The sequence below is a fragment of the Microtus oregoni genome, unplaced genomic scaffold, assembly GCF_018167655.1.
Source record: "Microtus oregoni isolate MIOR12 unplaced genomic scaffold, Mior012 000021F_ref0000039, whole genome shotgun sequence".
NCBI classification, from domain to species: domain Eukaryota; kingdom Metazoa; phylum Chordata; class Mammalia; order Rodentia; family Cricetidae; genus Microtus; species Microtus oregoni.
The window spans coordinates 22,377,601-22,402,761 of record NW_024543080.1 but is presented as its reverse complement, the minus strand read 5'-3'; the positions used below and the strand labels follow the sequence as shown (position 1 = coordinate 22,402,761).

The 25,161-nt window shown below is 44.0% G+C and overlaps 1 protein-coding gene across 7 annotated transcripts in view; it reads right to left on the bottom strand.

The window, feature by feature from the left end:
• The window catches only part of Fryl (FRY like transcription coactivator), a 231,706-nt gene that overhangs the window by 97,301 nt on the left and 109,244 nt on the right, over positions 1 to 25,161 (bottom strand). For all 7 annotated transcript variants that reach the window (XM_041671629.1, XM_041671631.1, XM_041671624.1 and 4 more), the window contains 4 exons: positions 18,402 to 18,601; positions 9,245 to 9,298; positions 6,171 to 6,310; positions 4,761 to 4,857 (listed from right to left, as the gene is read on the bottom strand). In XM_041671629.1, coding sequence (XP_041527563.1) covers positions 4,761 to 4,857; positions 6,171 to 6,310; positions 9,245 to 9,298; positions 18,402 to 18,601 — 491 coding nt within the window. The remainder of the gene's footprint in view (positions 1 to 4,760; positions 4,858 to 6,170; positions 6,311 to 9,244; positions 9,299 to 18,401; positions 18,602 to 25,161) is intronic.

Below are 25,161 nucleotides of genomic sequence, written 5' to 3'. Positions count from 1 at the left end.
TCAGTCAGGCCACTAACCCCTTATCTAACCGGAGCAAGCATCTGTCATGAGGTGATGTCAAACTTCAAACACGCAAAGCAAGATGCGCTTGACCGAGCAGTTCAGCTCCCAGAATTCAACCCCCCACTCACAATGCTCACATGCAGGCCAGGCCCAGGTGTCTGTAGCCTCAAAATCATGTGACTCTACCTTCTGAGTGGCTTCATTTGCAAGGAACGGGTACTTCATGTGGTAAACTGTGTTCTGGTTTCTCCACACCGATTTCCTCACAGTGAAGTCTGGTGTGAAATGCAAGGCGTCTTAAACCCATGGCTTCTTCTAAATTCTGTGTCAGCTCTGGAGACTCCTGAGTTCTCCCCACCTCAGCCAGGACAGCACTCGGCCGCTCAGCGTGCACTACTGCCCTGCGCTAAGACCACCACGCCCGTTGCTGAAGGGTCTCACAGGTTTGTGGACATTGTTCACACCACTTACAACAGGCTTACCAGGTAGGTATTTGCCCTCTATACACGAGGGAAATACATTTCTAGGGTTGGCTTTTATCTAAAACATTCTATGTCCCTAGGCTCTAAACTACACACACACACACACAAAATGTACCTAAACAAGGAAACCGATGAGGAGAGAATATCTATCTGGTCTGCTCAGGCTTATAGCCAGAAAAGAAAGCTGGAAGCAGGAAGAAGAGATAAAGGAAATTTCTTCTTATGGCAGGAGACTGGAACACTAGGACTTTACTTCCAGAACTAAACACAGTCACAACCATCTCTAATTCCTTATTTCAAGAGTGAAAACGGCTTGAGCTGAATGGCCAAAATATGGAGCAGGATCTATCAGCTCAGATAGAAAGAAGTCTACTTCTATAGGGTAATATTCTCAAGGTTTTCACATCTAACGGTTGTTGTGGCATTAGCTGCAGTCTTTGTTCTAGTCGAATATTCCAGAAGGGTGAATGTGGTGTGCACCACACAATACCTGCAGTTTATTCCAGTGGCCACCTCACGAAATTTTATCTTCTTATTGCATCTTATCACAAAATCACATTGGACAGGAGCCCTGGTGAGTCACGGGGGCTCACTCCTGAAGGTGACCATATCCATTTCCTCATGGTGACATACAGCAGGAGAGCGAGCCCCTCCCACCTACCTTCCCCAGCATGCCTTGGGCCTTCCCCTGGCATATCCCACACTGCTGTGCACCTGAAAGTGCCTAGGATCCACCCACAGATGAAAACCCTTCCACGGAAGCGTTTCTCACCCTGCTCATGGCCTCCAAGTCTCAATGAACAATGAAAACTCGGTATAAAACCCAAAGCATTCCGAAGCCTCCAAATGCCTGCATGCTGGTGAAACACAATTCTATCGGGCACCCTAAAGCCCCTGGTTAAACAGTAAAGCCTACAGCTGGCCTTAGCCACCTACTGTTCTTCTGTATGTATGTGTGCATGGAGCTTGGATGTGAAAGTCAGGGTGTCCCTACGTTATTTTTAATTACTGTTACTGTGTGGTGTGTGTATATGGTGTATGAGTGTGGCTGAGCGCTCCCGCCTGTACGCGAGTGTGGGGGGCCTGAGGCTGAGAAAGCCTCCTCCATCACTTCTCCAACCCACTTGTTCAGACAGGTCCCTCAGTGACTTGGATGCATCAATCCTATTAGATTGACAGGTCAGTGAGCTCCAAGGATTCTCCTGTATCATACCCCCAGTGAGGGGGTTATAGGTGCTCGCCCCACTCAGTGTTTAGATGAATGTTGGGGATCTGAACTCAGGTCCTCATGGTTACACAGCAGGCAATTTACCCACTGAGCCATCTACCCAGTCTTCCGTCTTACTTTTTTTTTTTAAAGAGAAGTTTTCTTTTTTTTTTTAAAGATTTTATTTATTTATTATGTATAGAAAGTCTGCCTCCATGTATGCCTGCAGGCCAGAAGGCACCAGATCTCATTACAGATGGTTGTGAGCCACCATGTCGTTGCTGGGAATTGAACTCAGGTCCTCTGGAAGAACAGTCAGTGCTCTTAACAGCTGAGCCATCTCTCCAGTTCCGGCTTACTTTTTTTAAAATATATTTTTTCTGATCTTGAGTTAGTTTTTTTCCCCCCGTGGTAAAATATTATTATTTAATTTCATTTTTAAATAAAGTTATTTTCATACCAAGTTGTTATGATTAAAACATTAATTTGAAAAGACACTGGCCATTTTCATCTAATGTCATAGCACTGAATTTTACTAATAAATAGAAAGTTCTGATTATTAAAAGCAATCTCGCAAATTTCAAAACAAAAGAACTACGTAATAGTCATCACCACATCACTACAACAGCAGAGGGCACTGCCTGGGAATCTCCCATCCACCAAGTCCTACGGAATTCAGTTCTCACGATGCAACACAAGTATATTGTGAGCATCCTTTTACACAGAGGACAAAGGGCTAGTGGAAAACAACTTAGCCTGAGCTCCCCAGCAAACAAGACAGACAGTATGTGCCTTGGCCACCTCCCAACAACGACAATGATCAGCGGGCACAGAGATTACAGAATCCTTCACGCATGGCACAGAGTACAAAACATGGGTAGTAGTGACCATGTAACTGTTATCCAGGGACAGATAATTTATGCTATAAGGTCGAAGACTAGGTCATGTGAGCAGTTACTACTCTTCAACACTGAGCCCGGTGTACCGACACTTTAGTAGCCCAAGTACCTCTATCGGTCACAACATAACAGAAAAGCACAAGTAAATTCAAGATATAGCAAGTCAATTAGTTACTCTGGGATTTACGAAGCTCTATGTCATTGTGACACAAGGAAATGAGAAACTTCTATTGATTGTTATTTCGTTTTCTATAAATTTAGAGAAACCAATTTAAGACAAAAACAAGTCTGCCTTTTTGTGGAGAATCCCTACAAAGAGTTTCAGAAACCATGAGCCTAAGTCCTCAGCGACTGGCTTATCTCTGGCTGGGTATGTCTGAACTCTGGTGTGAGGTGATGGTCAAGGATGAGGGAAGGGCATCAGAAACCGAGTCATTATCAGAGGCAACACATTGTTGTCTCACGCTCGAGTCCCGCGAGCTATGAGTCAGCAAGGCCTTGTGCAGTGATCTTGAAAAATGAGCCAACTAGCAAGACTTCTAAAAGGCCTGTGTCCCTTGGTGCCAAGGATGTCCTGTGTTAGAAGAGCTGTGTGGACTATAGAGGCTGAGACAGAAGGCTTGGGACTCTGAGAAAAAGGAGGGAGAGGGCAGGATGAGGGTGGGAGAAGGTACCCACCCTTCAATGCACACCACAGGTTGCTTTGTGGGTTGGAGCTCTAAAGCCAGTGCAAGTACAGGTGATTTTTTTGGTTGGAAAAACAAAACAAAACAATGACAACAAGACAGAAACCAACCCACAAGTCACACGCAAAGGAGAGAAGCTATTGTGGGGTAGGGTCCCAGAAGGGAGTCCAGCACACTGCACGACGAGAAGAGCCTATGGCCACCGCCCTCCCACTCACCAAAGGTGCACTGCGGAGAGTAGGAATGGGGCACACACATTGCAGGCCCACAGACCTCAGCACAGGGGGACAGTCAAGTTCACCAGGGCCCTTTCTCTCTGCAGCTGTCCTGCCCCAGTTACTTTGGCTTTAGCATCATGGAATCCGGGCCACACTCAGAGATCAGAGAAACCAAACCTGGCCTGTTAGTGCAGTCACACAGAGGAAATCTGATTCCCAGATCTACTAAAACAACATCAAAAACAAACAAACAACCAAAAGCACCTTACAAAATATATACTTCGACTGAATGTGTAAGGTGACTTTGACTGCTGATGAACTCACTCAACTTTTTTATGTCTTTGTTATGCGTTTTATTTTCAGATTTCCGGCTCTCAAATAAATGCCTATTCATAAACAATGTAACAGAAACACAAAGCATAAATGATCCTATAATCCAAGCATATATTATGTTAACTAAATCAGATCAGAGTGCATGTTACTTTTAGATTTGGCATCTGCTCTTCTTTTACTTCCTATCCAAAGTAACAAAAATGAAAGTCCTATCCAAACACATCATACGCAAAATGTGTTCTTTTTTCTTCTCTAACCACAGTCCACAGCTAGAAATACATGGATGATCCTTTAATGACATATAATGTCTTAAAGACTATAAACTTTAAAAAAAAAAGACAATCGTCAAATGAATACAGGTATATTTGTATGCACACCTTTATTAATTTTTAACAAATGACATGTCTAGCTTTTTTTGTTTGTTTTTGTTTTCTGTTTTTCGAGACAGGGTTTCTCTGTGGTTTTGAAGCCTGTCCTGGAACTCATTCTTGTAGACCAGGCTGGTCTCGAACTCACAGAGATCCGCCTGCCTCTGCCTCCCGAGTGCTGGGATTAAAGGCATGCACCACCACCGCCCGGCCTCATGTCTAGCATTTTTTTTTTTTTACTTACACCTCATGGAAATTAAGTGGGAGAAAAAAGAGATTAAGCAGTGGAATGAGGGGCAGACAGCACTTAGAGCTAAAAGGTCCATTTAACTTACCCTTGCTAATATGATCCTGCATCTTGGATGGCATATAGAGGTAAAAGAATAGGCACAGATAGGCACAGAGCAAGCGAGCCCCGGGCAATGGAAAGACACGTACTTAAGTTAAATGATCTGATGACTACGTGGGCTGGAATCGGTGATAACATCCTAAATGAAGACCGTGAAACACGAAGGCACAGCACACAGTGGGAGATTCCGACTTGTGAGATAGGAAGGCACTTACCTGCTTTAGAACTTCAACCAAAACTAAACAAAAGATGAAGTCTACAGCTAGGTCCCGCCGCTCTAGTAGATAATCTCTCTCACGATGCTGCTCATCCCTGAAACAACAAGCCAACATGAGAACTGCATAGGGCCTCCAGGTTCTAAAGTGGCTCCCGTGCAGAGGTTGGTTCGTGCTGTTTCCCTCTTTCCTCCCTAGCTCAAGTGTGCATGACTGAGTGTGTCTGTGGCCTGTGGGGAATGGGGGTTTATTCCCAGCACCAAATGTGATGGGGACGTTGCTTCAAAAACTACATGGACGCCATGTTCTGTCATTTTTTTACATTGACTCTTTATATATGTACCTCACTGTTCTATCTAATAGAATTTGTCCTAATAGAAGAATTGGCAAGAAGAAAAATACTTTAAGTTTCATCAGAAGACCTAGTAGGGCTTCATATTTCATTGGTAGCTTTTTGTTGTTATAGGACGGCCACTTGTTTGTTTCCTGACCACCCAGCAGCTCAGACCCCAGAAATAATCACACAGAAACTACATTACTTAAATCACTGCTTGGCCCATTAGCTCCAGCTTCTTATCGGCTAACTCTTACATCTTAATCGAACCCATCTCCATTGATCATTGTATCGTCACATGGCTGTGGCTTACCGGCTAAAGTTCTGGCGTCTTTCTCTGGTGGGGCTACAGGGCTTCTCTCTAACTCCTCCTTCCTTCTCCCAGTATTCAGTCTAGTTTTTCCCACGTACCTCTATTCCCTGTGCAGGCCCAAGCCAGTTTCTTTACTAACCAATGGTATTCACAGCATGCAGAGGGGAATCCCACATCATTTTGTTGTTACTGTTGTTATGAACTAAGCAAAAGTACTAACTTTTCTAGATGAAAACACAATGTGGGGAAACTTTCTCACACACCTAAGGTGAATCTTTACATGGGACACACACCAAAGTATAGTACTAAGCTGCCAGCAGGCACCTGAATGATGATGTTCTATGTAACCCAAGATCCTTTGGGAAGTTTGGAGACAGAAGACAAGCTCTTTGGGTACCAATTCTTTCGTTCTCACTGTATTGCAGTGCTTCCCTGTACAAACAAGCTGGGCTTTCTCAAAGTTGGCACCACACCTTAACTGTCTTTACAAGCTCCGCACTCAATTCTGGGATGACTCTCCTGAGATCTCTTTCTGCTGACTATCCCAGTGTAGATACCCCAAGCCTTCATCAGATACAATAGATGATTAAAGTTTAAGCATGACTCGCCTTCATTCTTACTGCCACACACATGGGCGTAAACTCAACCTATACTGTTTCTAACTAAAGCAATCCATACTCGGCAGCCACGTGACACAATCTCCGCTTGATAACACTATCAATCCCTCAAGCCCAGGTAAAATGAAGTTCAACAAACCACTTACCCCTTAGATTTCGTGCTAGACCTAGGCCTGTACTCGTAGGATTCATCTTCAGTTCCATTCTGGCGTCGGTACCAGTCAAACAAGGTTCGGAGTAAGGAAGGGAGACAGTGCTCGGCTACAGAGCTCATAGAGCTTATCAACTGAAACGCAAGACAGAGCCAGGTATAACAACAGAAAGCAGCAGCGGACAGCAGCCGCCCAGCTCCACAAACCCCCACCTGGACACGCATGGAGACAGGAACTTATATAAAACGAGTCACAGAGCTAAAAGATGAGCCAAGGCTTTGGCCATGTAATGAAATAAAACTCAGCTTAAGCTTTAGCCACAATTAAACTTTATCCCAAACCATCCAGATTAGCTCAGTAGCTTGCCATCTTTGGGCGGCCACATGCCGCTTATGTGTGTAAGATCAAGCGTGTCTGCTACGTCACTGGTTACGCTTGTGGCGATCCCCAGAGAGCAGCGAAGTACACGGGTGAACCACTGCTTCCTCTCATAAGCGTTCTACCCACACCTTCAAAGCATTTCTGCTCCTGCCCCACCAGCCTGTCAATGCTTATATGAACGAGACTCCAAACATTACAGTTTCTGGCTGATAAGATTTGGAGACAAAGAAGATTACACTGCGTGAGGATGGTGGAAAAGGCTCCGTCTTATCATGTACTATGGTGACACAGAAGAACTATAATTATTCTGATATCCACAAAATAACACGGCAGAGCCACGGCAAGAACAAATTCTCGTGACTAGGACACATGAATGGATGCTATAACCATGTGTAGAGTGTGGCACCTGCTAAAATGTGGTGTGTCCCTGACGCTCTCTGAATGCCCTGGTTTGTATCTGCAATGTCCCTTGATGGCTCGGGTATCAAAGGGTTAGTGCCTGGCTCAGACTGGTATGGGAAATGGCAGGAAATGGATCATCTGGGGGCAGGCTCTTGAAGGTAATGTTGGGATTGTGGCCCCTTCCTGCCTCTCTCTTTACCTCTGAACCATCACAAGCTACCACAGGATATACTGTGCCTTCACAGGCAGGAAGCAACAGGATCAAGTGGCCATGAACTGCAACCTCTGATACAAGGCTTTCTTCCATCCAAGTCAATTACCTTGGGTTCTTTGTCACGGCACAGAAAGCTGAGTAACAACAAATTTGAGGGAAATGCCATTGGCTTCTCCCTTGACTAAACCCAACTTTCCTAGACTAGGTAAAATGAGTAGCCCCCAGGTCAGGTGTCATTGAGGATTCCAAGGAATTTCTATATCCGATTCTACCCACTGCCTCAAAAACTAACATTTTAAAATGAGCATGTAGTCAAGCATGCTCCATGAACCACTGTCGATTTATCTAAGCAAGCTGCAGAAGAGTAGTCCAGAGCTCCTTCAGTCCTGTGGCCATAGGAAGTCTTTTAAAGAAGAGAAAGTGGTATCTCTAAAATTTAAATAAATTCCCTAGTGTTTCATGTTATTTATACACTTCAAAATAAAGTTTATCCAGAAAAACAGAAAAGAATGGCATAGTTTACTTAATTCCATGGCCTTCTTTTCGTTACTGAGGCCCTGTAAGCCTCTTCATGATTTCTAACTTCCGCTGGATTCCATTTATATATAGTATATAGTAATCTATATCATTTATAGATTACTATAATTGGGTATGTTTTGTAATATGGGAAATTCTTGTCAAAACAAGATCTTAATCCTATTGTTCATGTGCTTTAAAAAAATTACATTTTGCTAAACTGAGCAGTACGGCTCAAATAAGACTTTGTTTAGTATCTAAGAAAGAAGAAGGAAACATCATCTGTTCTGCCAAACACACTAAAACAGCTCGGCTCACACACAACATTGTTCCTGTTAGCAAACCATTTAGCACTCATTCGAGGACTTTAATGACCATTTGCATTAAAAACAAAAAATAAAACCCAGAAAACTTTCCTGAAAATGGCACTGTTGGAGTCCAAACGCTGGTTACTGGTTATGCGCTCACTGAGGAAGCCAGATGCTAATGTTCTCATTCCTTCTGTAGTAGAGCAAGCCCCCAAAGGACGGAGGAACTAGGAGTTCCCTTCCTGTGTGGAGTTTCTCTGTAGGCCAGCGTCTACTCACTCAAGGCATATGGAAAAGTGTCTTAGGGAACGGGTTGGAAACGCCAGTGCTCTATTGTAGAGCCCTCTCTTGGTGATGAAGGTTTAAAAAACTGTGGTCGGATCCAGCAGCACAGGACTTTGGCGAGTCCCAGCCAGCAGTCCTAAAAGTCTGCTTTATCTGATCAGTTGATCAAGTCTCAGAGTTCACTTCCTTTTCCTAGACACATTATTTTGGAAGGCAGCCATGCTCGCCACTATAACACCAATGAATCAGTAGAGACGGGGCTTTGAATAAAGGGTCCATGAGTCTTGGTGACACCAGATATTATCATAAATTATCAACATGTAATAAAATGAATATGGTACAAAGACATGTGAGCCAACATTTGATCTCAGCAAAGGGACAGAATTAATAAAAGAACATTTTAGATACTGAAATTCTATATACAGGTTTCCAAGAACTATGACAGGTGAAAATATGTTAAAGATTAAAAGGTAATGTTAAATTATTAATGTTAAAATGTAAGGTAGCATAATGTAAAAGTTCCAGATCCCTAGGCTAGGAATGGTGGCACATTATCTTGTAATCTCCGCATTTGAAAAGCAGGGACCCTTGGATCTCATAGAGTTCAAGGCCAGCCCTGTCTACACAGTGAGAACCTGTCTCCAAAAAGAAACAAACAAATGGTAGAAACAAACTGGTCCATAAAATGAGCTGGAAGGATTTAGTTAGCTCCCTGGGAAGACTTTCAAAGGCATGTTAAAGACATCAGCATTGAAAAGCAACATGTCTTGATGGGCTAAGTAGACAAAAGTCAAGCCAGTTAGTTCATTGCTCAATTTTGGGAGAACCTAACCTACCATTTAGGAATAAACAGGATCACTACACAGGACAAAAGACTTTTTCAATGGTGGACACGTGCAAGCTAGATTATTAAAACAGACACAATTCCCCAAAGAAAGAGTGTTCCCCAAAAATGACAGTACCTGGTCAAACTGTAGATCTTCACCCCTCTGAAGAGATCTAGATAACAGCTTCTCCTATAAGTAAAAAACAAACAATACAGTTTAAATACAAAACATTAGGAGGCCTCCACGTGATCAGTAATTTAGACTTCATAGTTCATTTTGCTTGTGGTCACTTTCCAGTAGGTCACTTTAAAGAAAGGAAAGCCTCCATCTTACCCTCGCCAAGCAGATGACTCCAATACTCCCATGCACGGGACGTCACAGCCACTCTCTAGACAGCACTATTTATGACAAACGATTCTTTGACTAAGAAATGAAAGTTTAGCGGGGTAGTGGTGGTGTACAACGTTAATCCCAGGACTGGGGAGGCAGGGCAGGTAGATCTTTATGAGTTCAAGGCCAGCCTGGTCTACAAAGTGAGTTCTAGGACAGTCAGGGCTATAAAGAGAAACCTGGTCTCAAAAAAAAAAAAAAAAAAAAAAAGAAAAAGTTCAACAAAGGACCTATTTAAAATGGCATCATTATGTTTTTATTAGTATGTTCGTTTGTTCAACCAGTGCTGACTAGGTTGGGAATACAGTCGAGGGGTAGGACAACTGTGTGGGAGGCCATCAGTACGGGGGGGCGTGGGGGGTGGAAAAGGCAGGAGGGAGTTTGGGACCAACTTGAACTATACAGTAAACTCAAGGCCAGTGTGGTTTATGGAGCACAAATTGAGTCCGGTGTCAAGGGAGAGGGGGTAGGAAACATAAGTGCTTATGAATAGCATCCTCATACAACAAGGTGGCCACAACCTGTGAGGCCAGGTAGCTCGATTTGAAAGCTGTCTGGAGGACTTGAGAGCTCTGTGCTTTGCTTTTCTCATTAAAAAAAAAAAAAAAATCAAACAAGTAAACATAATATTAAGTGCTGCTTTCAGAAATGAGCTAGTTTAAGGTGGGGTGGCGGACTGTCTAGTTCTATGGCTGAAATTGTTTAGAGAAACAGTGGTGGGTAGGCTGCCTGCGAGCCACTGCTCTAGAAAATGTGTTTATTGCCCCTCCCTCCCCAAAACATGACTTAGGTGTACATACGCTGCTAAGTCAGTTTTCCTCGGTGTATAATTTATTCCCTCTTTGAGGAGGGCTGGTGGAGGTATAGGCATTTTGTACATCAACTCTATTTTTAAAAACAGATTTATTATTTTATAATTTATTTATCTTTAATTTTATGTGCATTGGTGTTTTGCCTGCATGTATGTCTGCGTGAGGGTGTCAGAAGTCTTGGAACTGCAGTAACAGGCAGGTGTGAGCTGCCATGTGGGTGCTGGGAATTGAACCCAGGTCCTCTAGAAGAACAGCCAGTGCTCTTCATTGCTGAGCCACTTATTTTATGTGTGTATTTGCACATGAGTGCAGGTGCGAACAGAGGTAAGAGGTGTGGAAGCCCCCAGACTAGGCTTTACAGGCAATTCAACCTCGGCTAACTCTCCCTCCGGGGGATGTCTCTGGCCTGTGCAAGCACCTTCATTCACGTGCACACGCCTACACACAGACACATACCAACGAAATGGAAATAAGTCTTAAAGATGTGAAGGATTCGTTAAGTCTGTATCTTGACAACTGTAGTTGGTTAGAACACATCAAGAATAAACCCAGTCACCAATAATGCATCAATGCCGCACTGAAGAAATCAAGGCACCTCCCTGTGGTGTCACTGGACCACCAGCAAACCCAGCCTGAAATTCTCCACTGTCGTCTCCCTCTGTCTTCCATCAGCCCGGCTGTCTGCTGTATGAGTCTGAATCTGTGCCTGCCTGAAGGCTGTCTTGTGACTCTGTCACCATGTCTGTGTTTTGTTGGATCTGTGTGTGCATATCCGTGCTCCAAACAAAGAACCTCACTCTGTATTTACTGAACAGCGCAGAAAGCGTCACATGGTGAAGGGATGAGGGACATCGTTCAAAAGTCTTGAACAGAGTTTCCAAGGGATTAAGTTACTGACTCAAACTGGCCACAACTGACAGAAATAACAACAGTATTACAAGCATCCCTGTTTATCAAGCACTAGCAGTATCTTGTGTTCAATATTTATGGTAGATATTCATTTATGAGAAAATTTTTTGGCTTATTTGCTGTTTCCCACAAATGTTTATCAGAACACTAGTGTATTACTGAGGGTCAGGGGCAGGAGAGAGTACAAACTTAAGATTGTATCTATGCATTAGCTTAGGGAAACCCAGGGCAAGGAAGGTTGGCTCTTACACTCTTCCCTTCAAGGCAGGTTAAAGAGGCTGAACACACAGTAGGACAGCGGTCCTACGTCTTAAGTGACTTTAAGGTGTATTATTAACTCTGACTGTGAGGTCCAGTGAAAGTTCCAGTCTCTCACAATGGAAGAGACAGTTTCAGAATACTGTATTCCCCAACAGTGAGAAGCAAGAAGTTACAAAAGGATGTCAACTAAGATGAGTAAAGACCACAGTTTCTTCTACTGTTTAAGAACAACAAAGACAACAACACCTTCCAATCAATTAGAAGAATTTACTATAATTACTAAGCAAAAGAAAGGAATGTCTTACTGTCAAGTGAATTTGAACTGAACTATTTAGACAGGCGTTTCCTATCTAAAACTTTCCAGATTCCAGTAATGTTCGTTTTATATATTTAGACTAGGTGTTCAGTATAAGAGAGGCTGATATCATACATCAAAAGGTTTTACACCAGAGCTGGAGATATAGCTCTGTGGTATGGAGTGTGTGCTTCCCACACATACAGCCATGGATGTGATGCCCAGCACTACCAAAAGGAAGCATGATGTTCCAAGCCTGCGAACACCCGCAAGGAGCGCACGGTTAACGAAAGGAAATCATTTTCTTCCAGGGTGTAGCCTCTGGTACGGTGCCCGTGCTCCTGTAAGCAGCTCTAAGGAAACTCACTGGGTTATTAATAAAAACAAAAATACGAAAGCAAAGGGGAGATTAGTTTGGAGGAGGAAGGATTAGTTATGGAGAACGGGACAAAAGGGCAGTGCGGAGTGAGAATAACCAAAAGACATCATGATGGAGTACAGATGAAGACGGTATCATGAGATCAGTATTGTGTATAGTTAATATATACCAGTAAAGTAAAACATAAGACTACAAAAACAAAAGTCTGTGACTGTTTAGATTTTGCCATAAAAGTTTACCAACCTAAGATATAAGGCAGGAAGTATATTATAGAAATGTTAATTTGTTCTTTCACAAAAATATAGTATTTGTTCTCTGAGGGAGAAATCTATATGATGGCTATATTTTGTGGACTGTACGCTTCAACAGACAAAGGACAGAAAAAGGGAGGTTTGTTTTCCCCCTCTTCTATTCTGTCCTGCTTCGCTCCCACTGTGTGCATTGTCCATGCTTTAGCCCTAGATTCTAAAAGCCAGGCACTATGATGTATTGGGGATATAAATTAGGGAAATCAATGAGTCCCCACCTTCAATGATGTATGTTCCTGCCTTGGGCCACCAGTCACCCCGTCCAGCGACATGCTGAGTGCCTTATACTCTGGAGATTCAACCACGAAAAAGCCAGAAATGATCCCCACCCTCACGCAGCTGACCACAAACCGAGAGCACAGCAGGAATCTATGTGAAGAACAGGGAAGGATGGGAGGGGACAGATTTCAGACATGACTGAGGAGACAATGACATCTGAGCCCAGCCACAGGGAAGATTGCTGGTAGGAAGTGAAGGAAAGGTAACCCAGGTGACGTTCTTGGGCTTCAAAGGGCTCAGGACTTGGAGAACTAGGGTATCCCAAAAGAACCACCAGAGTGAAGACAAAACCAAGAGGGTTGGAGATGCAGCACAGTGCTGACCCACCAGGCACAAAACCCAGGATTCAACTTCCAAATCCACATAAACCAGGGGATGCATACCTCAAGGATGCCCTTTAGATGAGGCAGGAGGATCAGAAGTTCAAGATCATCGCTGTCTACATATGGAGCTCAAAGTCAGTCTGGAAGGCATGAGATCTTCTCTCAGTGGGGGCCGGGGAAAGGGCTGGCTGGACAAGTGTTTTGAAGGAGTGTCTGAATGAGCTTTAGAGTCTCCTTCAGACCCACCTAAATTTGGGGGGTAGTAATACTTTCACAGTAGACGCGGGGCACCTGTCTTCCTTAGCAAAGGACAAAATGGAGAGGTCCCAGCTGTGAGAATACAACTGTCGATGAGGTCTCACCCCAAAGACGGGTGATTAATTACAGCCAAGCCCCCACCACGCCGGCTGTGGTGGGTTGAAAAAGAATGGAACACACCGGCGCCTATATCTGAATGCTGAGTCATCAGAAGAGACACTATTGGAGACAGTTTGGAGGTGTGGCTTTTTGGAGAAGGTGTGGCCTTGTTGGAGAAGTACGCCACTGGAAATGGGCTTGAGGGTTCAAATATGTCTCTCTGTCTCTCTCTCACTCTCTCTGCCAGAAGATTAGGATGCAGCTCTCAACTGCTTCTTCAGCACCATGTCTGCCATGCTTGACCGTGCTCCTCACTATGATGACAATGGACCAAGCCTCTGAAACCGTAAGCAAGGTCCCAATTACTACTTTCCTTTATGAGAGTTGCCATGGTCTTCACAGGTCTCTTCAAAGTAGGAACAAGGACTCAGAACACTATCCAAAACCAAAACTGTCCCATTCAGGATACTGCAGGTCCTCCCATGAGACCCTGAATGGCCTCTAGAGGAAGAAGAGCTGACAGAGCCCATCCCAGTGACTACATGGGAAGATCACGTGTGTGTGTGTGTGTGTGTGTGTGCACTGCTCCTCCAGTCAGAGCTTTAGAGCCTCATTCATGAAAAGAGCATGTTAAAGTCCACATGCCAGGGCACTGGCTGCTATTGCAGAGGACCCGGGTCCAGTTCCCAGTACCTACATGGTGGCTTACAACCACCTGTAACTCCCGTTCAAGGACCTGATGCCCTCTTTTGGCCTCCACAGACTGCAGGCCCATAGTACACATACACGCATGCAGGAAAAATACTCATATACGTAAAAAATTGAATAAATAAATCTTTTAAAGTTATTTTGGAAAGCATGCCAGAAGACGGTGTAAAAAACGAACATAAAGATGCAGTGGAACAAACTCAAAATAAAATGAGAATATTTAATATTCTCAAAAGAAAGGTAAATCGGAGCGCTTCTGAAATGCAGGCCCTGAAACAAGGCACAAGGTCTGAATCAGCCCGTGACAGGCTAACATCTTGTCTTCCATTTTCTTTCTAGCCACTGACAATGGACACAATTAACAGGTAAGCCTGGAAAGCCAAGAATCACCCATCTCAGCAAAGGTTCTTGGATTGCCTAGCATGTAGGCTGCGATTTCAATCACTGCCTGCCCTTCTGGAGTCTTCCTCCTAACAAATGAAATTAAGGGAAGAAAATCGAGCCCGGCTCCACCTCGATGGCCTCTGTAGCCTTCTTTTATTTCCATTCCTTCCCTGGGAAGGAAAAAAACTGATTCTATCATTTCCCTGCAGATTAGGTTCCTGCGGCTTCTCGGCTTCTCGGCAGCCTGCTGTTCTGAGTGACCAGGAGCCAGGTCAGCATTGTCCACTTGACAAGCCCCGGGGGCTGTTATGCTCAATCGGAAGCCTGGGAGGCTTTTCTTGAAGAACCCAGGGAGCCACGTGGGCGGCTGCTTATTATCTCAAAGGGTAGAGAATAAACTTCACCAGGTGAAAGCACCCGAAACTATTGTCTCCACACTGTCGCAGGGCTAGGGTCCGTGTGTCTTCATTATCTTGATACTATAGATCTGCAATCTATCTAGACCTGGCTAGAAATACAAACTAAGCCGCCTGACCTAGATAAGGAGGAACTGCTTCGGTAAGTGGGATGTCACAGGTAAAAATCTGTATGTTGTGATGAAGGTTCAGGGGCATTCTTAGTACGGGAGGGAGAAGAGTCAGGAACACCCTTCTCTCAGAGTGTGATAAAGAGAAAGCAGCATCCATGCTACAATAGCATTTTTTTTTTAAAGATTCATTTATTTTAACCTTAGTATACAAGTGTTTCACCTGCAGGTACGTCTTGTGAGGGGGCAGATTCTCTGGAACCGGAGTGACAGATGGTTACTAGCCACTGTGGGTACTGAGAACCAAACCAGGTCCTCTGCAAGAGCAGCCAGTGTGATGTGGGATTCCCCTCTGTAAGCTGTGAACAGGACTGGCTAATTAATAAAGAAACTGCTTTGGACCTACAGCAGGGCAGAACTTAGCTAGGCAGGAAAACTAAACTGAATGCTGGGAGAAAGAGGCAGAGTGAGAGAGAGGCCATGTAAGCCACTGCCATGTGGAGATACAAAGATTAATGGAGATGGGTTAAATTAATATGTAAGAGTTAGCCAATAAGAAGCTAGAGCTAATGGACCAAGCAGTGATTTAATCAATACCGTTTCTGTGTCATTATTTTGGGGCTGAACGGCTGGGAACCAACAAGTGGTTCCTTACAACACCAGTGCTCTTAACTGTTGAGCCATCTCTCCAGGCTCTCAGGATGGAAGTATAACTTTATAATCTCATTTTAGGATTATGTAGCAGGTACCCCCGAAATAACCTGCTAAATGAACGAGTAAAACAGCATCGACTATTCTGAAGGAAGATGGATTAGAAGCTCTGCCTTCAACAGTGGCACTGAGTCTTCTTAGGTACACAGTGCCTATTAGGGCTGAATTCATGGTAAAGTGTAAGCTTTTGTGAAATACCTACACCACAGACCATCCTGCAGTCAACACCTGGATCCTGCCAACACGTAACCCTCACCAAAGAAGACAACCAACCATGATACAACACAGTCATACATATGTGTATATATGTCCATGCCATTACATACATATGTGCATATATACATATTGACACATATTATGGACAGATTAAGTGAGCAAGGGGCTAATTTGGAGACTCGGTTGTATTAGGTAACCTTCTCATACATCCTTTCACTCTCAAGACCTTAAGAATTTCAAAACCATAATTCTGTCAAGAATATGGGATATTTGAGACTTGCCAGGACCATAACATATGAAACTGGTTTTTTTTTTTTTCAGTGTGTGGTACAAGAAGAAAACTGAAGCCAGGTGATGGGTCCTGGTCATTCGACACACTACAAAACCCTCTGAAACTTATCATAAGATTTTTTTTCCCTTTTCTTAATTATGAGCCATTGAAGATGGCTCTGTAGCTATTCGTTATATCATTAAAGGAGCATTGAAAAGAGAAACCAACATTTTGTCGGCTAAGCATATTTATAATTAAAACTTATGGTTATTAATTATATCAGCAAGTTTTATAATTCTTATGTCTTAAAACTCTAAGCCAGGCATAGTGGTGCGTGCCTCTTATCCCAGCACTTGGGGGGTAAAAGCAGGTGGATGCCTGAATTTGAGGATAAACTGACTGGTCTCCATAGTGAGTTCCAGGACAGCCAGGGCTACACGGAGAGATTCTCTCTCTCAAAAAAAAAAAAAACAAAGTAAGAAAACACTTAATATGATGCAGTGTTATAAAACACATACGTGTCTGTGTGCTGGTATAAGAAAAGCATTAATTTGATATGTAAAATGCAATTCCAGAATGGTTTTTAAGTGGAGTGGACTATATACAGTTTTGGAATCCACATCTGGCCGACTTTGGAACCCCATAACACATCAACTCATTGGAATCTTTACTGAGGAGCTTCCTTGACTTAGTGACTAGGACGGAACTCACCTTCGCAATCAGTTTCATACCTAAGACAATTCAGAGCATGTGTGATACCGCCCTCCACTCTCCTAGGGAATCAACCTTCCTCTCTTGTGCTCCGTCCGGAAACAGACGGAGACTCCACCACTTCCTGGCCTTTGGCCTCAGGAGAGCAACAAGTCCTCCAAGTTCCACCTGGCAGTGAACGCCTACCCCTAATCCAGTCGGGTACAAGTCAGCAAGCTGCAGCAGCTACAATCTCGATCTTCATCAGCCTCAGTCCCTAGTCCTGAGGCGCGATACACACGCGTGATACACATTCACTCCCTTCGAACGCGCGGGGCAACATAAATGCCATCTGCACCCGCAGTGCTACCTCACCAACTAACATCCCAAAGCTAAGCCTGCTCTCTTAACGACCAGGCTGCCTTACACAAATCCAATCACCTCGCTTCATTTAATTCGGACTGCCTGTGTATTTGGCAATGATATGTCTACTCAGTCCTTAACTTCTTTTGAAATCAGTGTTCTTTCAGCTTCAAGGTCGAAGATGCCCACAATCACCATACCATCTCTTAGGAGAGCTCCAGAAGAATTCCCAACCACCAATCAAGCCATTTCACATGGCCAGATCGCCAGTAACTCTAATACACTCAAACGAAAAATGCTCTTCTTCACCTAAGGGCTTCAAGAGAGAGCCAAGTCAGGGCACTGCCACCTTCTAAGATCCCAAACAACTGCCACTCTTAACTAACTCCAGGGCTGCTCCTACTTAATCCACCTCAAATGCCACCGAGTCTGCTACTGCTCTCTCTTCTGCTTTTAAGGTCCTGGTTCACAGCAGCCTGAACTATGAACGATTGTCTCCTTGCGTAGCTGGCTGTGCTCTCTATCACGATCCCGGTCTCTTAACTGCAGGATCTTCCCCACACATTTATTTTTGGCAGTCCTCCTCATCACAGCCCCTGATCACTTCTCATGTAACATTAGTGTAGAGATGTGTAACGTCAGCTACGGTGGCACATGTCTCCAATCCTCGCACTCGGAAAGAACAGTTGGGTCAGGAGTTCAGGGTCATCTCTGGCAACAAGGCAAGTTCAAGGCCAACCTGAACCACATGAGACCCTGACTCAAAAATCATAATTCAAAGAACGAGATGCTCGCTAGGGTAAGTTTGCCATAGCCTTTACACCAATCCGTAGAACAGTCCAGCCTCTCTTTCCGGTCCTGTTAGGTTTTATTGAGCCACGCGATTTCCACCTGTGCAGCCACGTCTTTCCCTTACTTATCTCTAAGAATTTATCAGAGCGGATTCTGAAGCCACTGCTGCTGTCAGGATCAGCACTTTACAACAATCCTAGCCCTTAAATGTGTTCAAGGATATTATTCCCTTTCAAAAATTCGTATTATACCAGCTAATGCAAAAGTTAAAAAAAAAAAACAACGAAAGAAATGAGATTTATAGACAGTTCTACTCACCAAGGGTTCGGCCATTACAACTTCAATTTTCTTTTCAGCTTGAACAGCAAATTCTGCAAAGAGGCTCTTGATGACATATTCACCAGGCTTGACATCGGGGTCAATCGTGATGTTTGACATGATGCTCTTCTTTCTTCCCGAAGAGGGATGCAGGCTGGAGGCAGCGCAGAACTTATTCACTTTGCTGACTGGAGCTGAAGCTAAAAGTCAGAGAAACAAAAGAGCCCTGTATGAATAACCGGCTCCGCAGAGCCTACTCCATCCACCTCACGGAACTCAGCACTGCGCCAACCCCTCCCCGATCTCATCTCACTCACCAATCTCCCGGAATCCCTTTAGGGGCTTGCTGCTCTAACATCTGCCTAGCCCCACGCTGTGTTTACTACGCACTGTAATTTCTCCACTTGGTTCAGGTGACTTCCAAAACATCAGGCATTCTCATCTGCTCTGTTTGGGCCTAGATGATTCCTCTGAACCTAGAAGTGCCTGGCACACCGCAGGTACACGACAAATACTTATTGAATAACTGGACCCTGGTCAGACGGTCCAGAGCAGTGGTTCTCAACCTGTGGGTCGAGACCCCTTTGGCAAACCTCTATCTCCAAAAATATTTACATTATGATTCTTAATAACAGCAAATTCACAGTTATAAAGCAGCAACAAAAATAATTTTATGGTTGGGGGGGGGGTCACCACAACACGAGGAACTGTGTTAAAGGGCTGAAGCATCAGCAAGGTTGAGAACCACTGTGCTAGAGTAATGAAGAAAATTAAAGAGAAAGCAAAACAAGTACATGAAACAGGAGCGGGATTGGGAGCCGAAAGGTGATACCTCAGGAAGCATGCGCAGGAAAGCTGAAGAAGCCACACCTAGGCGCAGGCCTAAACGATGGAAAGAGGAGCAGAACAAAGCAGTGGGGACTGAACACACGTGGACAGAAGGACAAGGGCGGGCCTGGGGTGGAGGAGGATGAGAGGAGGTCAGCCTGCGGAACACAGAGGGCCCTTTAGGACACCGTGAAGAACCTTTCCGTGGAAAGTATTAAGGTGGGGAGGGGTGGGATCTGACTTGTCCTTGTAAACCTCTCTGGCTCCTCTGGAGGAGTCTGAGAAACCCAGACACGGCACCAGGGATGCCAGCCCAGAAATCCAAGTGAGATGACTGAGCTTGGTACAGAGGATGTGGAAAGGAAAGGCTCTGAGCTTTGTCCAGTTCCTGTGCTGCTGATGTGAGGTGCAGGAACCAACAGTAACTCACAGTACCTCACTGACCGTCTCAGAGGACGCTGGGCCGTCTAACTCAGACAATGTGCTGTCTGGAAGGAGTAAGGCCTATGGGGGCTGGATGGAAACCCTGCAAGCCTACCTCACAACTGCCTGTAACTCAACCGGTCACGTCCTTCTACCCAGCCTGAGGCTTAATACAAACTACTCTACAGCAGCAGGCATGACTTCTCCTGGCCTGGCGTGCCCACAGAAGTCTGTGCTTCTCTTCTACCAAGTCCTCTCCAGCTCCTGCCCTCTCCATAGAAGGGGCTGTCATTTGATTAACTCCGTCCCTAAAACGGGGAAGCAGAACACAGTGACTCAAACACTGAATAGCTATGGATGTATATATTACGATAGGAAATTTGCCCCAAAAGATATCGATTCAAAGCCTAAATTGCATTTTTAGGTCAAAGAAGAACTGAGTCTAAGTGGGGCATTGAATGCCTGCAATTCCGGCAATCACAAGGCTGAAGGAGTCAGGGTCATGAGTTTGAGACCAGTGGGGTGGGAAAGCGGTCGCTAAGCCAGCCTGGGCCACACGGTGATGGAGGTGGGGGAGGGCATCTCAAAAAATTAAAAAAACCTGCCCTATAAAATACAGCATGGGAGAATTTACTTGCAAAATAAATTTTCCAAAAAAAAAAATGCAATAATCTACAAACTGCTAATATCGAACCAAAAAACAAACACCTTTTATTAGCACCAAGTCAAAACACATTTTGTATTCTAGAATTAAAATTGTATCATAAAAACAATCCATGACAAAAATTTGCAGTCCTTGGAACAGAGCACACATTATTCCAACAATGACCTGCTTGTCTCCAACGCATCACGGCCCAACATTGTGCATTATCAAGGAGGGAACCCGTCAACAAGTGTCATTGTGGAAATAGCTGCAGATCTTACATTTCTAGAAATTATTTTTGGCCCCGTAAGAGCCGCAGACACTTGTCATCTCAAACGGCCGTCACTGCTGTCTACTCGCTTCGAATGGAACCATGGTAAAAGGTCTAAGACAGCGGATCTCAACCTGTGCATTGCGCCCCTGCATCGTGCAGGATCAGATCCTGCATATTTTTACATTAGGATTCAAAGCAGTAGCACAGTCATGATTATGAAGTAGCAATGAAATAATGTTACGGCTGGGGGTCACCACAACACGAGGAGCTGTACTAAAGGGTCCCAGCATCAGGAGGTTGAGAGCCTCTGCTCTCAGGGATCATGACGTGTGAAAGATACGTGTCAAGGAAATCAAAGTTCCGGGAAAAACTTCATTTCTACGTTGAAAACTCAAAAATTTACGAATACCAAATGTTTATGATTAAGCACGTTAAAACAATATTTCAGTTTATCTTTTAGTGTGCTTTTAGCAAACGGTTGTTGCATTTACTACTACAAAACAAGGGTGTGTGTTTGTGGGGGGATCATCTGGTTGAAATGTCAGGCCATTTAACATCCTAATAACAGAGGGTTAGAAAAGAACCTAAATTTTGATAGCACAGTTAACGGAATGCTGCACAAGCAACTGAGATGATATGATCCAAAAACACGAGACGGCACGAGAAAGTATACAAAAGACAACCTCAGATTTAAAACAACAACAACAACAAGAATATATTCACACAACCACACTGGGAGGCAGGCAAATACTGCAGCGTATCATACAGAGAATTAATCACTTTCGTAGTCATTCACAAAGCACAAATGGATGACTTAGAAAACCACCAGTTCCTTCAAATAGACCACAGGGCAGAAGATAATGAGCAAGGGTAAGGGATACGTACGTAGGAGCCCAAGAAGCACAAAGTCATGCTCAGTTTTACTGATTTACTAGTAATAAGTAAGAACTAGACATTTGTCTTCTGTCAAAGTGCTGGGAGGGCCGGACAGAGCAAGCCATGGGGAACAAGGCCGTAGGTGAAAGGTATCCTCCATGGCCTCGCCATCAGGTCCGGCCTTCTGTGCTTGGCTTTCTACCCTGACTTCCTCCAGGGATGGACTGTTTACTGTAAGCTGAAGTGAAATAAACCGTTTACCTATCCTCAAGTATCTTTTGGTCATGGTATTTTATCACGTTAACAGAAACCCTAGCCAAAATACGCATGACATTTGACTGCTTGAGTTAATTTTTTTTGGGGGGGGGGGGTTCGAGACAGGGTTTCTCTGTAGCTTTGGAGCCTGTCCTGGAACTAGCTCTTGTAGACCAGGCTGGCCTCGAACTCCCAGAGATACGCCTGCCTCTGCCTCCCAAGTGCTGGGATTAAAGGCATGCGCCACCACTGCCCGGCAAGTTAATATTTTTTTAATATTAAATATTTTAAAAAGTTAAATATTTTAAAAATTTAAAAAAGAACTTTATTCTAGTATTTAAATTTTTAATTATGTATATGTCTGTTCATGCAGTGCTCAGTGAGGCCACTAGAGGGTGCTGCCTCCCCTGGAGCTGGAAATACAGATTGTTGTAAGTCAGCCAAGAGAGGTGCTGGGAACTGAACTCATGTTCTCTGGATAAACTGAGTCATCTCTCCAGCCCAAACAATAATATTTCTCTACATGCAGTTATAGAATCCTGTCCACGAAGGAATAAAAGCACATATGTTAAAGTGTAAGTCTTAAGAACATAGCCCAGACTTGAATTACAAACGAAAGAATCCAATGTCACATTAAACACTCTTAGAATATAAACCTATTGACCACAAATACCTATATTAGAATAAAGCAAGAATTAAATGTTTTATATCTGAGCACTTTTATTCTTTAGTTCATTCTCTATAGCACTGTGCTGATATAGTATACACAATAAAACAGCTGTCATGTTAATAAAACACAAGTAAAAAGCAAATAAAGAGAGACACAGCCCTTGAACGGTGTGTATCTGGGGTCATTCTAACAGTGGGCTCTGGGGCTGTTCGAACGCATGGCTCAGTAGGCAAAAAGCTTGTTCTCAGCCTGAGGACCAGACTTCAATCACCAGCACCCACGTAATGCCAGGAATGGAGGTGTGTATCTGTGATGCCAGTTCTGGGGGTGGGCAGAGACAGCTGTGTCCCTGCAGCTCACTGGCAGGCCAGCCTCACCCAAATCAGGGTGCTCCAGGTTCAGTGAGAGACTTGCTCAAAAATAAGGTGGGAGGTAATCTAGGAAGGTACCCAACACTGACCTCTGGTCTTCACACACACATTCAGGCACTCATGTACATGTATGCATGTGCGCGCGCACACACACACACACACAAACATGCCCCTCTGTAGATAAAGGTTCATACACCTCAGATACATACAGTTCACACATTTATATAGGGGTCTATGTGATATGGAAATGTAATGGCTCCATAGAGTTGCTTACTATTATAATCATTATTGCTTATACCAACTGAATAATAAGTTTTGATAACACCCAAGGGGAAAAGGGTGTAAGGTAAATAAATGGCCTTAGAACAAGAATTAAAAACAACAATAAAGACTTCACAAGTCAAAAGCAAACTAGTTTAGAAAAAGCAAACCCAGGCCAGAGAGTGATTTCCTGGCCACCAATGAACTGATTCTAAAGTTTGTACAGCAAGAGAAATAGCTCAGAAACAAGCAGCACAATGTGGCAGGAGAATAAGGCCTGGGGACTGTCGCTATCTGACTTCAGGGCTTATTATAAAGCTACAGTCATCAAGGCATTGTGCTGCTGGCAAAGGAAGAGACAAACAGATCAAGGGGCAGAACAGACAGCCCAGAAATAGACCCACACAAGTACAGTCCACTGATCTCTGACAAGGGAGCAAAGGAAAGGCAGCGAATAAGGACTTTTCAACACACGCGGCTGCAACAGCCCGACACCCACATGCCTAAGAAAAAAAGCAAAAGAATTTAAACAGAACATTTAGCTTCCACAAAAAAAAAAAAAAATGGAACATACAGACCTAAACATGAAATGCAAAAACTCTATTATTTCCCGGAAGACGGGAGAAAAATCTAGGTGATCTTGATTTCAGTGCTGCCTGTTAGGACACACGCCAAAGCCAAGATCCACGAATGGAAAGGGGAAAACTTATTAACAACACTAATGACACACACACACACACACACACACACACACACAATCAATGACGAAGATCAGAAGACTAGCCCCGAGGAAGAAAAAAAAAATCTAATAAAGAATTTGCTTGCAAAATATATAAACAACAATGGTAAAAAAAAAAAAAAGAAAAGAAAGAAAAGAAAAAAGAAAAAAGAAAAGAAAAGAAAAAAGAACCCAACATAAAAGCAGGCACTTCACAAAGACTCACAGATGCCAGGAAAGAAGATGCCCATCCCAATAACGTCCCTAAGAAACGGTCAACAGCAAAGTATCACTGCACAGCTCCTGGAGTAGCGGAACCCCCAGACCGACCATGTCTTGTAGGAAGGGAGACAAGCGGGAACAGAACTGTCATTCATTGCCGGTGGCAAGGCAAGATGGGGCAAACCATGTGGGAAGAAGGCTCGGTATTTTCTTACAAAACTGAACATGTTCTTCCTGCGATACCCATCGCCCCTGCTCATGGTTCTCACGTGTAGGAGCTAAACTGTATGCCCATACCACAACCTGCACATTGCTTCCAGTTAATTTGTAACAGCTTTGATGGACGCGACCAACCAGGATATTCTTCAGCAGGCAGGTGGAGGCATCCACACAAGGGGCTACTGCTTGGCATTTTCATGAAGCTAGCCATTGAACCACCAAACCAAGAAGAATCTTTCTAAGATTATTACATTATTTACTTATTGTGTATGTGGTGGGGGCAGAGTGTTCCATGTCACTGTATCCACGTGGAGGTCCGAGGACAACCCACGAGAGTCAATTCTCTCCTTTGACCAGGTGGGTTCCAGGCATTGAACGCAAGTCACTAGGCTTGGCAGCACCCGTCTTTACCCACTGAACCATCCTGCCTTCCAAGATGGAAGGATCTCAAAGTATATTATTCAGTGGGCAACCACTCAACCAAATTCCTGGGGAAACCACACCGAGGAGTAAACTGGTTCTAAATCAATCTCAACTTCTCTCTCTCCTTCCTTCTTTGCCTTTTTTTCCTTTTTTTCTTTTCTTTTCTTTTCTTTTTTTTTTTTGTGACAGGGCTTCTCTGTGTAGTCCTAGCTTTCCTAGAACTCGCTCTGTAGACCAGGTTGGCCTCGAACTCAAAGATTTACCTGCCTCTGCTTCCCAAGCGCTGGGATTAAAGGTGTGCACCACCACCCAGCTAACTAGCTCCAAAAGTGTGCACCACCACCCAGCTAACTAGCTCCAAATTAGTATTACTTGTCACAGGGAAGAACAAATTCTGATGCATGCTCCTGCCGTAGCTGGTAAGAACTTGCCTTTGGGAACCTACTGCCCCCAGAACTGCACGATTGCCAGTTCTTTATCCTCTAAGGTCCATCAGACTTTTTTGGTTGAATCTTTTAACTTATTTACAATGCAAAGGTCTAAAAAGTGAGAAAAGGCTCACTTTGAGAGATAAACA